This window comes from Heterodontus francisci, chromosome 34, assembly GCF_036365525.1.
Source record: "Heterodontus francisci isolate sHetFra1 chromosome 34, sHetFra1.hap1, whole genome shotgun sequence".
In the NCBI taxonomy this organism is placed as follows: Eukaryota; Metazoa; Chordata; class Chondrichthyes; order Heterodontiformes; family Heterodontidae; genus Heterodontus; species Heterodontus francisci.
Window position 1 is genome coordinate 30383276 of NC_090404.1, and position 18390 is coordinate 30401665.

Genomic DNA, 18390 nt, shown 5'->3' on the forward strand with positions numbered 1-18390 from the left:
CAACATGGTTTTACGAAAGGGAAATCCTACTTGTCAATTTCATTGGAGTTTTTCAAAAGTAACTGGTGGGGTAGATAAAGGGGAAGCAACGGATGTAGTATACTTAAATTTCCAAACAAAAACATTCGATAAGGCGCCACATAAAAGGTTAAAGGCTAAAGGCTCTTGGAGCCAGTGGTAATATATTAGCATGAATTGAGTATTGGTTAACATTTTGGAAGCAGAGAGAAGGGATAAATGGGACATTTTCAAGTTGACAGGCTGTGACTGGTGGAGTGACACAAGGATCAGCGTTGGGGCCTCAGCTATTTACAATCTATATTAATAACTTAGACGAAGAGGCAGGCCGTAATCTGTCCAGGTTTGATGTCGCTATAAAGGTAGGTGGTAATGCAAGCTGTGAAGAGGACACAAAGAGGCTGAAAGAGATATAGACAGGTTAAGTGAGCGAGCAACATGATGACATATGGTTTATAAAGTGGGGTTAATTCATGTTGGACGTAAGAATAGAAAAGAAGTTTTTTTTTAAAATGGCATTCGTTACAATCAGGTGAGGAGGTGTCGAAGCTCTCCCCTCTTATCCCTCTCCTTTTTTGACCGCAGCAGGTTTATTTCTTTTTGAAAAGAATATGCTTGCCAATAACTGTTTACACGCTGTGATCATAAAACAAACCAATCGGACAGGTTTTCTTGAGCTCAACAAGGAAATGGGTTATCTTGGTTGGACTTAAACTGAACTAAGTAACATAATAAAATATGCTCCGACTTTCACACACACACACACGCAAACACACACATACATACAAATTGGTTACAGAGTGGGGAAGGGTGGACAGGTCAAATTAGAGTCCAGAGAAATAACGGGGGTATATAGTCTGGGTAGGTCTCAGAAGTAAGAATTTTCTATGCTTCATTGAGATCACCTCTCATTCTTCTAAACTCCAGAGAATAAAGGTAAAGTCTCCTGAATCTCTCCTCATAGGGCAATCCCGCCATCCCAGAATCAGCCTGGTGAACCTTCGTTGCATTACCTCTTTGGCAAGGGCATCCTTCTTTCGGTAAGGAAAGCAAAACTACACAGTACTCCAGGTGTGGTCTCTCCAAGGCGCTATATACTTGTAGCAAGAGTTCTTTAATCCTGTACTGAAATACGCTTGCAATAAGGCCAAAGTACCATTTGCTTTCTTAACTGTTTGCTGCACCTGCATGTCAGCTTTCAGTCCAAGGACATCCAGATCCCGTTGGAGCACTTCCCAATATTTCAACATTTAAGAAATTCTCAGCATTTCTGTTTTTCCTACCAAGGTGGCTAAGTTCACATTTGTTCACATCAAATGCCATTTTCCATGCACTTGCCCACTCACCTAGCCTGTCTAAATCCCTAGATGCCTCTTTGCTTCCACCTCACAACTTACATTTCCACCTAGTTTCATTTCTTCAGCAACCTTGGAAATATTACATTTGTTCCCCAAATCCAAACCATTTATATAGACTGTGAATAGATGGGGCCCAAACACTGATCCTTGTGGCACCCACTCGTCACAGCCTGTCAACCTGACTCTCCATTTTCTGCCCGTTAACCATTTCTCAACACATGCGAGAATATTACCCCCAATTCTAATTTTGCTTTCTCAGCTCCTGTGTTGAACTTTATCGAAAGCCTTCTGAAAAGCCTTCTGAAAATCCAAATACAGCATATTCACTGGTTCCCTCGTATCTGTACTGCGAGTTACATCCTCAAAAACTGGAACAATTTTGCCAAACTGTGGAGAAAAGAGTGAAGATGGAAACACTCCGGAACATTGTCAGATGTCAGGAGCAGAAGTCACACTTGAATTCGGCAGTGGTCACTGTAGAATCGTCAGGAGAAGCTAATGTGGAAGAGGAGAGCCAGGGTGAACCATTGAGAGTTAGAGACTGAGAGTAGAAGCAGTGCACTCTGTAACTTTAGGGTAAGTGCAGACAACTTTCAATGGGAAGGATGAATACCTGGAAGATGTTGTCTATATTTGTACCAACGACGTAGGCTTCAAGTGGAATGACGTACTTTCGTCTGATTTCAGGGACCCAGAAAAGAGACTGGCAAACAGAACCACAAAGGAAGGAATCTCCTCATTGCTTCAGGTGTATTGCGCTGGTGAGTATAGAAATAGGAGGAAGGAGCAGATGAATGTGTGGCTGGAGGTGGCGAAGAGGGAGGTCTTCAGATTCTTGAGGCATTGGGACTGATTCTGAGGGATGTGGGAGCTCTAGAGACCGAATAGGTTGTATCTTCACAGAGCTGGGGTAAATGAACTGGAGGTTTTAGTTTGCTCGTGCAGTTGGAGAGGGTTTAAACTAGATTGGTATGGGGGTTGGGAACCACGATGTAGCATTAAGTCTGATAAACAAGGTGCACAAAGGATTAGGAGAAGCAGATAACACTGGAGTAAGAAGCAACAAGGCATTAGATGTGGGCAGAGTAAGAGGGAATGCAATATGGTCATAGGTAGGTTAACTGTGCATGTATGTCAATCTCCAGAGCTGTGATCCCGGCTCTGTGGTATTGCAACCCATCTGGCTCTATCGTCCCATGGAGCATGGTATATTAGTTCATAAAATTGCAGGTGCAAAGATAACTATGGTAATATGATGTGACGATAACAATGAAATGGATAAAAATTGATTAATTAAGTAAAAAAAACTTACAGAAAGAAAACAGTGAGTTGTAGTAAATGGTTGATTTTCAGTTTGGAGGATGGTAGACAGTGGTGTTCCCCAATGGGCAGTGCTGGGATCACTCTTGGAAACAGAGTAGACTCTCAAAATTTACTGACTAAACCAAACTTGGAAGTGCAGTAAACAGTGAGTCTGGTATGAAGCACCTGCAACAGGACCTATATAGGCTAGCAGAATGGGCAGAGAGGTGGCAGATGTATTTAGCAATGACAAATATGAGGTGATGCATTTTGGCAGATGGAATAGGGAAAGGAAACATATACTTCATGGCACAGTTCTAAAGAGTGTGCAGGAACAGATGGAACTGTGAGTGCATGCGCATGAATTTTTGAAGTTGGCTGGACGTATTGAGATAGTAGTAAAGCATATGGGATCTTGGGATTCATAAATATAGGCATTGAGTATAAAAGCAGGGAAATTATGCTAAACCTTTATAAAGCCCTTTTTAGGCTCCAACGAGAGTATTTGTCCAGTTCTGGTCACCATACTTCAGGAAAGATGTGAGTGTCCTTGAGAGGGTACCGAGGAGATTTACCAGAATGGTTCCAGGGATGAAGGATTTTAGTTACAAGGTTAGGTTGGAAAAGCTGGGTTTGTTCCCCTTAGAAAAAAGGAGATTAAGGGGAGATTAATAGAAGTATACAAGATTATGACAGGTTCAGATAAGTAAGACAATGAAAACTGCTCCCGTAAACAAACGTTGCAAGGACTAGGAGACACAGATGGAAAGGTTTCGGCAAAAGATGCAGAGGGAATATGAGGAAGCAATGTTTAAGCAGCTGCCCACAAGGGTAGTGGATGCAAAGACGATAAATGACTTCAAGAGGAAGCTGGATGGCCATCCGAGAGAAATCGACCTGCAGGGCAATGGGGATTGAGCCGTGGAATAAGACTGACTGCACAGTTCCGTGGAGAACTGACATGGACTCGATGGACCGAATGGGCTCCTTCTGTGCTGTAAATGACTCTATAACTCTATGACCTGACTTAAAAAGGGAGGACTGGGAAGCAAATATTCCTGGATCCAAAATATTCAGTCAAGATTCGAATGGAAAGAAAGGAGAATATGTAGCTGTGATTACTAAATAGAATATTTCAGCCCTGGAGATAGAGCATATCCTGGAGCATTTAAAAGTCTCTGTCACTAACGCTTTCCTCGCCTCATGTCTCAGTCTGTTGTAGTCTAGTTTATAGCGATTGCTGTGATTAGTCCAAGACTCCACTAACGTTGTATCATGGGACTACCAGGATTGTGTTCGGCAAAGTGACTGAAGTGCATAGTCGATAGCGAGGATAATATCCTCATTTGATAAGTTTCTTTTTTATGATTTGGGTGCTTATTGGTTATTTTAAAAAGAGGGCACTTTTGCTCGAGTAATTTTATTTTGTTTGATGACACAGTGGTTTTTGTCTTAATTGGTCAATGAACAAAGTAGAAGACGAACTAGTTTTTGACTTTTTCCTCGAGCATTTCTTCTGTTCCTACGTTTATGGGCACAAGATTGCAGCTGTAGTGCGGTGCCCATGGATTGGAGAATAATGCATGGGGCATTACTCGTTTCCATTTCAGAGCCTATTCAACCTTTAAGAACAAATCACTCCCAGCAGGGATATTGATGTCCCTTCATTAAACACGTAAAATTGCGAAATATAACAGATCAGAGGTCGGTCACTCTGTCACCCATATGAATGTAAGGATGCTGCTGGGCCCTCCGTGTTGATGGGAATGTACCAAGCATAAATCAGCATGGCGAAGAGAACTGAAAACTAAATGAGAGCATGCTGCAACACTGGATTGTGCAGTGATGCAGTGCTGCTTATGTATTCTTTGTTTCACGCAATGGGTAAGGATCTCCAAGCGAGTAACTATGTTTCTGGGAGTCGAGGCGGTGTGTGACATGGACAAGAACAACAATGCATGTAAGATAACGTGCAGTTCATGTTGGATTGTATTTTTTCAACACTTAAACAATTTAACAATTAGACTTAGTGAATATTTCACTCCATTCTTTAACTCCTCTCTGAATTTTCTCTGGGTCCCTGCATAAATAAATGGATTGACGCAGAAACTCAAAAGCTGAACCATATATCCAGTTTCCTGGAGAATAAAATTTGATTCATTGAAATTGGAACCAGAGAAATACTTAAGGTTTGTGATTCTGACATAAAGGAAATTTATAAGAAGTACAAAGTATAACAGGATGAAACTGCCTGAGATGCAGAAGAGTAAAACAATGGAGTTTCTCCGCTTCTCCATCTCTGGGTCACTCTGAGTCTCCCCATTGCTGTGGGCCCGGAGTCTCCTGCGACCTTTACTGGCCGCGAGAATGTGTCTGACAGTCAGAGCATTGAGCAGTAAAATCAGAATGAATGGGAGACAAGGGGTTAAAATGCGGTGAATCCAATCATATGTCACCCATGCAGGTGACGTATAAAATATTGGTTTTATGCTGCATAACCAGGGTACATTGTTAATTATATGCAAAGGTTCATAGATAAAATACCGGAAGGTATTTTTTAAACAGCTGAGTGTAGACACAGTTCCTATAATCCGCATCGCCATTCTTTTGGTGCAATATTTTATTTTCAGCTTCTGGCAACAAATGGCCATAAATCGATCAAAGGTGAAAGTGACCGTTAACCAGACAGAACAGTCCAGAATCGCAAAGCTTAGGACAGAACGGAGGCTGCATACCGGTGTGATGAACATGAAACTGACTGGGAAATAAATATCAACAATCCGGTTTAATATCACGACAGTGATAATGACCAGCAGATCTGTCACTGCCATGGACATCAGGTAGCAAGTAATACATCTGGAGAGACCGCATCTTCCTCGGGCCAGGATCACAATCACTGCTAGGTTAGCTGTAATAGAGACAGAGAGACTCAGAGGAAGAGGGAGAGTGTATGTGTGTAAGAGAACCAAAACATAAAAATTACTGGTCTGACTCCTGACGAACTCAGCTGTTTTACAGAAGTCAGTGTGAAATTCACAGCTTTGACACCTGATCCTGAGTGGAAAACGACTGCTTAACCTCCGGTCACTTGTTTCTGTGTTTAAGATAATTTGAATTAAAAATAAGATTGTTCATTATCATTGGAATGTAAAATCTTATAATAAAAGATAATGGAGAACAAAAAGGCGTCAGAAACCCCTTGAAACCAAAATGGGAAAATCAAACAGACAAGAAAAATAACCTCAGTAACATCTCCTGGACGATATTTAAGAGGATAAATAATACAACAACTGACAATAAAAGTATAAACTAACAGGAAATTAGGGAAAACTTGCGTTTAGAGAGGATTATATCCTGCTGGGGAACAGAAGGCCCTGAACCGACAAATTACTGTAAAATGGTTCACTTTTGGGAAATTCAACTGTCAAAATGTTCGAAAAGATCCACAAATAGAGAGAACTGAATGAACAATTAGTGTTTTCTGACTTTACGGAGGGGATGTTGTTGAAGATGCGGAGATAATTCCGACCACTTCTCCCGTAAATCAGCTGGGAATTTCTGTGTGGAACAGTTCAAGCGGAAGTGGCAGATTTTCACGTCTCATTTGAGGAAAGGTCCCTCCTAAAATGCAGTACTTCCTCAGTAATGCACTTTCCGCACAGATGATGAGCTTAGTCCTGCAATGGATATTGAAATTAATACGCTTTGACTCAGATACGAGAGATGCCACAAAATATGGAGAAACGAATGATGGCGGGAACAATCCAGAGGATTACCAGGGGCTTGGAGCAGAAGAAACATTCAGAGTGAGCAAACTTCACGACTAATCAGTTCGCAGCATCTCACCTTTGGGAGGAGAGCTGGCTGAAGCAGTTAGAGTTTGAAGCTGACAGCAGAAGCACTGCCCTCTGGGTTTAGGGTAAATCCAGATTCAGTCATACAATGCCCACTTGTTGCATTGCTTATATTTCTGTTAATAACTCGATTCCTAATAATGTCCCATCAATAAATTCAATCATTAAATTCAGTCAGGAATTACTTAATTATTGAATAATTGCAATGTATGAATCATTTGTGAAAATCAGACAGCCGCTTTCAATATCATTAACACAGTAGACCTCCGTGTACGCTGTGGGGATAGTGATAATTCATCCACAGTAACATTTTCAATAGCAATATAGAACTGAATTTACACCGTGATAACAGTGTGATAATTCACTCACAGTTAAAGTATCAATAATACAACAGAATTGTATTTATACTGTGATAACTGTGTGACTATTCACCCACAGTAAAGGTGTCAATAACACAATAGAACTACATTTACACCGTGATATCAGTGTGATAATTCACCCACAGTACAGGTGTCAAGACCACAATAGAACTACATTTACACTGCTATAACAGTGCGATAATTCACCAATATGAAGAGTGACAATAACACAATAGAACAACGTTTCTACCAGTATAACAGTGCGATCATTCAGAGACACTGACAGTGTCAATAACAGAGTATATCTAAATTTACATCATGAAGTGGCACAAATAAAGGGGTAAAATTACACAGTTAGAAGCAGTAAATTACACTTTCAAGCAGAATAAATTACACCAGTCAATGCTAAAGTGTTATCACTGAAGAGCAGAAATTATGCTGCCTAAGTGGAACGTGATCTTGGAAAGTGGGCAAAATTGCACAGCAAATGCAAAGAAATTATGTCAGTTATGTGCAGCAATGATAATTCTAAAAGGCATAAATTATAAATTTTGATGACAAATTATCAGTAAATGGAAGAAACTATGTCATTAAAATGGAGAAATAATATGAAGTGAAAAAATGTTATGTTAAAAGGGGCGAATTTATAACAATTGGAGGGGCCCATTTGACTAGAGAAAATGTCCTATTAAAGAGGAGAAATGATATACAAAACATGGAGGTGCACTATTGGTAAATGAGAGCAGTGACAAAGCTAATCAATGATTTCCCGAACAAATATCTGAGTAAAATACTTTACCTGGAACCCCAATAGCTGCAAGGACGGGATAGTAAATGGCAAACACCAGACCTTTGGCTGTTGCGTGCATTTCTATCAGAAGCTCTGAGTATGCCCTGAACTACTGTGAAAAATTGACATATTTGTACCTGATGTCAGGCTCCAGGGAGATAATTAGATGGTTTGGTGGTTTACATTAATTATATTAATTTAAACAGATTAGTGCAGCTGCTGCTGGACTCGCGTTTTTGTTTTGATGGAATGAAATTTTTTCAAGGAAACTGGCACAGCTGTAAAGTGAAATACCCAGAGAATACACTCTGATCCTAGTTACAGCTATGTTAATGAAAAGTTTAAGAGTGGTTGCAATGGTGAAAGTAAACTTTGTGTGACAGTTATAAACCCTTTAATGCTGAGTTAAATGCCCTCAGCACAAGGCATAACTAACCAGAGATACTCTTGGCCTGCAGGAACCTGCAGCCAAGACCTCACTTCTGATCAGTATACACCTCCAGTCTGTGTGATCCTCCGGCGAATGTACCTGACTCCAAATCCCTCTCGATGGTGCATTCACTTCAACGCAGCTGACTGTATTCAGTGTGAACCACTCGAGATCATCATGGTACTTTCAGTGTGCATAGGTGCACCTGTGCATGCTAACCTTTTGTGTGGAAATGTTCAGTTCAGCACGTTTGCATTCGGTATTGATGGTCAAGTTTAGTACTGTTATCTTCAGTGGATACATGTCCAGTTGGGTGCATTTAAAATTCGTGTGGACTGGTGGAGGTCGACGCAGTTATATGCAGTGTCATCAGGTCAGGTTGAACCCGGTCACAATCTGTGTGCACAGGTTTGGTTAAGCACGGTTATATTCAGGGTACAGAAGTTTCGTTCAGCATGGTTACTTTCATTGTTAACGGGTTCTGCTCAGTTACATTCCACGTGCACGGGTCCAATTTTGCACGCTAATTCTCAGTGTTGAAAAGTCCAATTCGACACTGTTGCATTCAGTATTGACTGGTCAAGTTCAGTGCAGTTGTGTTTGGTAGAGACAAGGACAAATAGCACGGTGATACTTAGTGTGGACTGGTTCAGATCTGCACGATAATATTCAGTGTCAAAAGTTCCAGTTCAACACACTCAAATTCTGAGTGGATGGATCCAGTTTTGTACTGTTACTTTCTGTGACAGCAGCTTCAGTTCCACCGGTTCCAGTGAATGTGGACAGGTACAATCAACACGGTTATTGCCAAAGTGATCTTGCTCAGGTCAAGGTGCTTATATTCGCGTGCAGATGGCTAGATGAGCACGGTTATTGCTGGCGTCTGTAGATCCGGTACTATACATTACTTTCAATTTGGAGAAGTAAAGTTCTTCAGCAATACATTTACTGCAGAAACAGTCAATGTCGCATGGTGTAATTCAGTGTGAACAGGACTAGTTCAGCATGCTTACATTTAGTATGTAGAGATCCAGTTAGGTTAGATTACATTCAATCTGGACAGGCTTGGGGAATAAGGAGGTGAGTTACTCGCCACAGAAATCCCAGCCTCTGACCTGCTCTTGTATCACAGTATTTATATGGCTGGTCCAGTTAGGTTTTGGCTGTTGAATATAAATCTTTGTTACATGGTCCTTTTATTTCTTCATGTGCATCGCAGGCAAGGCAGATATTTGTTGCCCATCCTAATTGGCTTTGAATAATATCATATCCAACAGTATATCTGCTATTAAGACGCATGCAAATTACTCTCACATGTCTTAGCTTCTCCAAGCTATTTTGTAACTCTCCGCATACTGATTTTATGTCCCACTCTTTCAGCCAAGATCCTTCCTAACTATGCCCTTCTGTGGTCCTTTATTATCAGGGCTAATTTTTCATTTTATCTGTCTTTGCGAAATACCAAGTACCCTGGAATACGTATTACCTAACCATGGTCACCATGCAAACACGTCTCAATAATGCTCATAGGTTAAACCATCTATTGTTAGTTTGCCATTAGGAGCAGGAGTCGGCTACTCAACCCCTCGATCCTGCTCCGCCCTTCAATATGTTCATGGCTGAACTGATTTACTCCACATTCCCAACTACCCCTGATAACCTTACATCCCCTTGCTTATCAAGAATCTATCTACCTCTGCCTTAAAAATATTCAATGACTCTGCTTCCACTGCCTTTGGAGGAAGAAAATTCCAAAGACTCACGACCCTCTGAGAGAAAAAATCTCTTCATCTCTGTTTTAAATGGGCGACGCCTTATTTTTAAACAGTGACCCCTAGTTCGAGATTCTCCCACAAGGGGAAATATCCTTTCCACATCCGTCCTGTCAAGAACCCTCAGGATCTTATATGTTTCAATCAAGTCGCCTCTTACTCTTCTAAATTCCAACGGATACAAGCCTAGCCTGTCCAATCTATCCTCATAAGGCAGCCCACCCATTCCAGGTGTTAGTCTAGTCAACATTCTTTGTACTGCCTCCAACTCATTTACAGCCTTCACTAAATAAGGAGACCAGTACTGTACACAGTACTCCAGATGTGGTCTCGCCAATGCCCTGTTTAGCTGAAGCATAACCTCCCTACTTTTATATTCAACTCCCCTGGTGATAAACAGTAACATTCTATTAGATTTCCTAATTACTTGCTGTACCTGCATACTAACCTTTTGCAATTTATGCACGAGGACACCTTGCTCCTTCTGCATCTCTCACCATTTATATAATATGCTTCATTTGTATTCTTCCTGCCAAAGTGGACTATTTTATACTTTCCCACTTATACTCCATTTTCCAGGTCTTTGCCCACTTACTTAATCTATCTTTTTGCCTTTGTGGCCTCCTTATGTCCTTTTCACAAGTTACTTTCCTACCGATCCTTGTGTCATCAGCAAATTTAGCAACCATACCTTCGGTCCTTTCATCTAAGTCATTTATATAAATTGTAAAATGTTGAGGCCCCATCAGAAATCCTTGTAGCAAACTATTCGTTACATCTTGGCAACCAGAAAATGCCCCATTTATACATACTCTCTGTTTCCTGTTAGCTAACCAATTTTATATATATGCTAATATGTTACCCCCTACACCATGAGCTTTTATTTTCTACAATAACCTTTGATGTAGCACCTTATCAAATGTCTTCTGGAAATCTAAATACAATACATCCGCCAGTTCCCCTTTATCCACAGCCATGTAACTCCCTAAAAGAACTCTAATAAATTGGATAAACATGATTTCCCTTTCACAAAACCATGTCGACTCTGCCTGATTACCTTGAATTTTTCTAAATGCCCCGTTATAACATCTTTAATAACAGCTTCTAACATTTTACCTAAGACAGCTGTTAAGCTGACTGGCCTGTGGTTTCCTGCTTTCTGTTTCCCTCCCTTTTTGAATAAAGCAGTTACATTCGCTATTTTCCAAATTATAGGAACCTTCCCTGAATCTAGGGAAATTTGGAAAATTAAAACTAACGCATCAACTATCTCACTAGCCAATTTTCTTTAACACCTTAAGGTGAAGTCCATCAGGATGCGGGGACCTGTCAGCCTGCAGCTCCAAAAATTACAGTACGACTTCCCTGGTGAATGTAATTTTCTTGAGTTCCTCCCTCCCTTCCATTTCCTGACATACAGCTAATACTGGGATGTTATTTGCATCCTCAACAGTGAAGATCAATGCAAAATATCTGTTCAGTTCACCTGCCATCTCCTTATTATCTTTTCGCAATTACCCAACTCACTTTCTGTAAGACGAACGCTCACTTTGTTAAGCCTTTTCTTTTTAAAATATTTATCGAAACTCTTATTATCTATCTTTATATTTCCAGCTCGCTTTCTCATGTACTCTAATTTTACCTTCCTTATCAATCGTTTAGTCCATCTTTGCTGTTTTTTATATTCTGTCCAATCTTTTGACCTGCCTCCCATCTTTGTGCAATTATAAGCTTTTTCTTTAAGTTTGATACTACCTTTGACTGTTTTAGTTAACCACGGATGGTGGATTTACTTGGAATTTTCTTTCTAGTTGAAATGTATCTATTATGTGTATTCTGAAATATCCCCTTAAATGTCTGCCACTGCATCTCTATTGACCTATCCCTCAACCTGATTTGCCATTTCATTTTAGATAGCTCTGCTTTCATGCCTTCATAATTGCCCTTCTTTTGGGCCTCCTTATCTCGAGAGACAATGGATACGTGCCTGGAGGTGGTCAGTGGTTTGTGAAGCAGCGCCTGGAGTGCCCTTATTTAAGTTTAAATACTAGTCTTGGACCCATTCTTCGCTCCCTCAAACTGAATGTAAAATTCAATCATATTATGATCGCTGCTACCCAGTGGCACCTTAACTATGAGGTCATTAATTATTCCTATCCCGTTGCACAATGCCAAGTCTAGTATAGCCTGCTCTCTGGTTGGCTCTAGAGCGTATTGTTCCAAGAAATTATCCCCAAAACGTTCTATGTACTTTTGATCTAGGCCACCTCTGCCCATCTGATTTTTCCAGTCTATATGTAAGTTAAAATCCCCCATAATTATCGCTGTACCTTTCTGACAAGCTGCTATTATTTCTTCCTACATACCCCGTCGCACATTGTGGTTAATGTTAGATGGCCTGTACACCACTCCCACAAGTGACTTCTTGCCTTTATGATTCCTCATCTCTACCCAAACTGCTTCTACACCCTGGTCTCCTGAACTTAGGTCATCCCTTTCAATCACGTGAATACCATAATTAATCAACAGAGCTAGCCCTGCACCTTTTCCTAGCTTCCTATCCTTCCTAAATGCCATGTGTCCTTCAATATTCAGGTCCAAATCTATGTCGTCCTGCAGCCAGGTCTCTGTAATGGCTATTAGACTTATGCATTTCAAATTGTGCTATCTTGCTACAAATTCTTCGGACATTCAGCTAAAGAAGTTTTATTTTTAATTTTCTACCATTTCCCCTTGATGTTTCTGATTTATTGATACACTATTACTGTTAAACTCTCCATCCCTTCCTTTCACATTCAGCTTAACTTTGCCCAAATTCCTATACTGCTCTGTGTCCTTGAGTATTCTCTTTACATTTATAAATTCCACATCACCTTAAGACTCCACAATTATTTTTTTATCTTAAAGTCCTATCTACAGCCTTAGTTATTGGATTTATTGGTCCCAGCCCGGTTCAATTGGATCTCATCCCAATTGAGCAGCTCCCTCTTTCCCCAGTACTGGAGCCAGTGACCCATGAATGCAATGCCCGTGTTTCACGCCACTGTTTGAGCAGCACATTCAACTCATATCATTGATCAGTTATTCCTCTGCCACTCCCCAACGTTGTCATTTTCACCAAATACCTGGGTCTGAGTAAAGCTACATCGATCAACTACTCCTCTATTAGCTGGACCTACTGTCCAGTTCACCAAACATTGCGGTCTGAGGAAAATAATTTCAGCAGCTACTCTTCTATTAGCTGAGAATTCTGTTCATTCGCCAAACACCTAGGACATTGTAAAGCTAAATTAATCATTCAATCCCCAATTGCCTGCAGATTTTATCCCATTGACCAAACACCTAGGGCCTGTTAAAGCACTTTGATCAGCTGATCCTCTATTACCTGTACATTTTATCCCATTGACCAATCATCTGCGGCAGGGTAAAGATACATTGAGCAGCAATTCCTGCATTACCAGCGAATTCTGTCCACTTTTCAAATACATGAGAAAGGTAATGGTACTTCGATTAGGCAATCTTTATTACCAAACATTCATTAACTTGTTTGGAGTGTATGTGTTTAAAAGCACTAAGTTTAGTTGGTGTGCTGCAGGCCCAAAACGTGGGAATATTATGTACTGGCGATGTCTGAGATCTGACTCAAAATAGGGAATGGATTTCATGCTTAATATTCATGGATGCAAAATATTCAGAAAGAATGGGAATGACAAAAGAGGGCAACAGTTTCGATTAAGAAACATTTTGCAATGCTACAAAGAATGTCCTTGAGGGATCAAAGACAATATCTATTTAGATGGAATTGTGAAAACGAGAAGGAGCTATTCCACTACATGGTGCATTTTGCGTGCCACAAAATAGTGTGAAGTAGAAAGCGGAGAAGAATTGCAATGAAATTAACGAGTGTTACAAGAACTATGGAGTTGTGATAGTGGGAGATTCTAATTACTGCAATATTGAATGGGGCAGTGACTGTGTTAAGGGCAGAGATTAATGGAATTTCTGATGTGCCTTCAAATGAATTTTCTAGCTGATTACATTTCCTGCCCAATGAGGAAACAGTAATCGCGGATCTAGTCCAGATTGTCACTGTCGAGGAGCAGCTCAGGAGTAGTGTATTTTAATTTTTAGATGAGATATGGAGATGAACAAGGGACTTCCTAGAGTAAAAAGAAACTGGGCAAGCAGTCGATGAATTTCAGTGAATTGAGGAGCAACCTGGCCCGGGTAAATTGGAGTCAAAGACCGATGACCAGAAATGCACTGAAGAAATGGATGGCATTAAAGAGGGGATGGTTCAGGCACAGTGTAGGCATATTTTCACAAAGGGGGACGGGAGGGAAAACAAAGTCAGAGTTCAGTGGATGCCGAAGGTGTTAGAAAGCAGGATGAGACAGATAAAGTGAGTGTATAACGGATTCAGCTTGATAATATGACGAAGAATCAGGCTGACTATAAAAATTACACAGTAGAGGTGAGAATGAATAATACGTGCAAAGACACAGTACGTTTTTTTTAAAAGAAGGAGTTGTGAGAGGAGTGGTGTGGCCGAGCAAGGACCAAAGTGAAGATGTATTGGTCACGGTTGAAGGCATGCCGGTGACATGAAATGAGCACATTTTCATCTGAGCTTAGCAAGGAAGAGGACTTTGCAAAATTTATGGCCAAACGAGGAGGTTGCTGGGGCACCAGATGAGATAAAATTGATAAATAGGACGTAATAAAAAAATAGGCGGTGCTTAAAGTAGTTAACTCAACCTGTTCAGATGGGACGAATCCAAGGTTGCTGAAGGAAGTAAGGAGAAAAACTGCGGAGCTGCTGTTCACGAACTTCCAGTCCTCCTTAGGCACAGCAGTGGTGACAAAGGACTGAAGGATTGCAGATGTCACATCCTTGTGCAGGAAAGGGAAGAAGGATAAGACTGTCAATTACAGGCTAGTCAGTTTAACATAGAGGTGGGGAAGCACTTCAAAACATTAATCCAGGAGAAAAGTAATAATCACCTGTACAGGTGTACACGGGATTGTTACTGAAATTAAATAAAACAAACAGGGGCAGAATGAATATAAAATTATCTAAGTGGCAGAAAGCAGAGAGAAAGCAAAATACTGCAGATGCTGGGAATTCACATTTTATAAAATCGAAAATGCTAGAAATACTCAGAGGCCAGGCAGCACCTGTGGAGAGGCAAACAGACTTAACGTTTCAGGTCGATGGCTTTAACTGAGTAATGAAAAAAGTAAGAGATGTCACAGAGTTTGAGAAATTACAGAGGCAGGGAAAGAAGAGAGGGGAGGAAAGAACAAAAGAGATCTGTAATAGGATGGGAGGCATGAGAGATTAAAGGACAAAATGTGTGATTGTGCAGGGCAGAGAAAACACAAGGCTGTGGTGAATGGCTGTTTTCTGCACTGGAGGGAAATATACAGTGACGTTCCCAAATGCTCAGTGCTCTGAATACTGCTGTTCTTGATCAACATTATGGCTTTTACTTGGGGATAAATGGCACAATTTTGAAAATTTCAAATAACATGAATCCTGATAATGTAGTAAACAGTGAGGATCATAGTAATAATCTTGAAGAGGACATAGACAGGCTGGTTGAATCGGCGGACATGTGACAATGAAATAACCAATGCAGAAATGTGTGAAATGATACATTTTGGCAGGAAGAATGAGGGGAGATAACAGCTGCTAAATCATGCAATTTTAATGTGAGTGCAAGAGCAGGGACAACTCGGGGGTGTTTGTGCACAAATCTTTGTAGGTGGCAGGTCAGGTTAACAAAGCAGTGAATAAATCAAAATGGGATCCTGGGTTTCATACATTGAGACATAGAGTACAAAAGCCAGGAACTTACCGTGAACCATAATAAAGCACTGTTTCGACCGCAACTGGGGTATTGTGTCCAATGCAGGAACTTTAGGAAGGATTTGAAGAGGGGACAGAAGAGAATTACTATAATGACACCAGACAGGAGGGATTACAGTTGCATGGATACACTGGGGAATCTGGGCTTGTAATCCATCAAACGGAGAAGGAAAAGGGAAGACTTAATAGATGTGTTTAACTCATAAATAGCTTTGTATAGAATCCATGAAAAGAAACTGTTTCCAATGGCTGACGGATCAATAACGATACAGTACAGAGTTAAGGTGTGTGGCAAAAGACCCACAGAATCACAGAATTGTTACAGCATAGGAAGAGGCCATTTGGCCCACTGTGTCTGCGCTGGCTCTCCAAATAAACAATTCACCTAGCGACATTCCCCTGCCTTATGTGTAACCCTGCACATTCTTCCTTTTCAGATAAATAATTCCCTCTTGGATGCCTCGGTTGAACATGCCTGTGCCGCACTCACAGACAGCGTATTGCAGACCTTAACCACTCGCTGGTCCCTGCCGCCGGTCTCGCCGTGGTCTGACGCTCTGCCATTGCACTTTTCTCCCAGTCTCACTGTGCTCTGACTCTCCGCTGCTGCTCTCTTATCCCTGCCGCTAGACTCCCCGTGCTCTCGCCCTCAGTCACTGCTCTTTTATCTCTCCTGCAAGTCGATGCAAACGCGCCATCGGAAGGTCCCTACTGGGGGGTGTTGAGGCCTACACCGAGTGTTTCTGAAGCTTCCCCGCCGGCTCCGTCACCTACCCGCAGCTGGACTGATTCACAAACGTCCCTCTGCCGCCATCACTCCAAACACTGCTCCGCAATGCGCCTGCGCACTCACGACTTCACCTCACCTTATTGCTCAAGAGTGGAGCGGGAGAGTAAGGCAGACTGGCATTTCAAGCATAAATAATAAAATGATGAAACAGTTAGTTGGATCATTTGCCTCCATCCAAACCATTAGAAATATATTTCGTCACTGAATTCAAAGAAACTAATGGAAATTGATTCTTCCTTTACATATAAAGAAGTGGATCACACCATCGCAGCACGCCAAGCTACATTTAAGTTGTGGCTATTGTACAGCTGGTATCAGGCAACAAAATCAGGACACATTGAACGAAATTAATGATGTTTTACTGAAGCTAATAACTTACTTTTTTTCTTGATGTAAATTGCTGGTCTCAGGGTATCAATGTCCTGTCGTTCTATTGCCTGGTTATTCCTGTCCTGCCATGCTAGTCCCTGGTTATCACTGACTAGCTGTGCGACTCCCTCAATATCCCTGACCAGCTGTTCTGTTGACCGACTGTCCCTGTCCAGCTATGATAGTTTTGGTCATACCTGTCCAGCTGTGCCAAATCCTGCATATCCTGGATCAGCCTCGCTTGTCAGAACCATGTTGAATTTATTCGAGAATGTCCCCTTGTGCAAACGAAATTTTACGAATGTGTGGTTGCGACGATGGAAATCCGACTGAGCAAACAAAACTGGACACAGTCACAGGATGAGAAAGGCACTTCCCAGATGCGGAGGGCGGCTGGTATCCATCCAAATGGATCTTCGCGAGGGTGGTCTGATTCTGAAAATTCAAGGAAAGAAATTTGGGAGCTCCTTTGGGATTTTAAAGACTTTGTGATGACTATTAGGAATGTAGGAATATGGGATTAATGTAGGATTAGTTGGTGGTTGATGGTCGGCACAGACTCGGTGGGCCAAAGGGCCTGTTTCAGTGCCGAATCTCTAAATAAATAATAAATAAAATAAATACATTTTTACCCGCATGACTTGTGTGATTTGGAATGGAAAAATATTTTGTTATAGCCATGTGGTAAAGGGTGTCTGTGGTGCCCACTGTTCAGCTCTCAACTGACCGCAATTGTGTTTTGTTTAAAATGATGCACTGGCCCCTAAGTGTTTTACTTGCCAAATAAGCAGACAGGGACAGGATTTCTTATAAGTTTAAAACCTGAGATTAACTATTTATTGAACAATATTAATTCCCCAACATCTTTGCAACACCACTTTGGCACACATTCACTCTCAAGAGAAGATAGGTTGAAGATACATGATAAAAGTTCAAGGTGCAGTGGGTATTCATGGTTTACGGTAAACCTGTTGAATATTCTCAGTAGAAAAGTATTTGTAAAGATTCAGGACTGTGTGGATTGTTGTTTTGATTTGTTGAGATTCTGTAAATTTCTGGTGGCTAAGATTTCAGATTGGATCGGCACTTTCAGTTCTCTGCTGCACAAACTTGCATTGTAAAATTCTCTGCAGGGCTCCTTCCTTGTTGTGGCTGCATCTTTCCACTGCCCTTGGCTCAACTGCCTTCTGTCATGTTTCTGTGATTTTGCTTTTATGTTTCTGTGATCTGTTCCCCCCTCTCTCCAGAGAGCTACCTTTGAAGATAATCTCTCTGATTATCTTATCTTAGCAGGTGCATGGTCCTCTCTCCTGTTGTGATCACACAATGGACCAGGAAGTAACTACTTCACACCTTTCTCAGAAAGAAAAACATTCAATTCAGGAATGTCTCTTGATAGTTTCAGGATGGGTGTAATTGACACCTTTTAGCCTGCAATACACCGTTTTGTCTGCATCAGACAGTGAGACAGTTTGA

The 18390-nt window shown here is 41.1% G+C and overlaps 1 protein-coding gene across 1 annotated transcript in view; it reads right to left on the bottom strand.

Moving 5' to 3' along the window:
* The window catches only part of LOC137348788 (probable G-protein coupled receptor 139), a 30299-nt gene extending 13131 nt beyond the window's left edge, over positions 1 to 17168 (bottom strand). The window contains exon 1 of the mRNA XM_068014033.1: positions 17112 to 17168. Coding sequence (XP_067870134.1) covers positions 17112 to 17168 — 57 coding nt within the window. The remainder of the gene's footprint in view (positions 1 to 17111) is intronic.
* Between the last annotated feature and the right edge of the window lie 1222 nt (positions 17169 to 18390).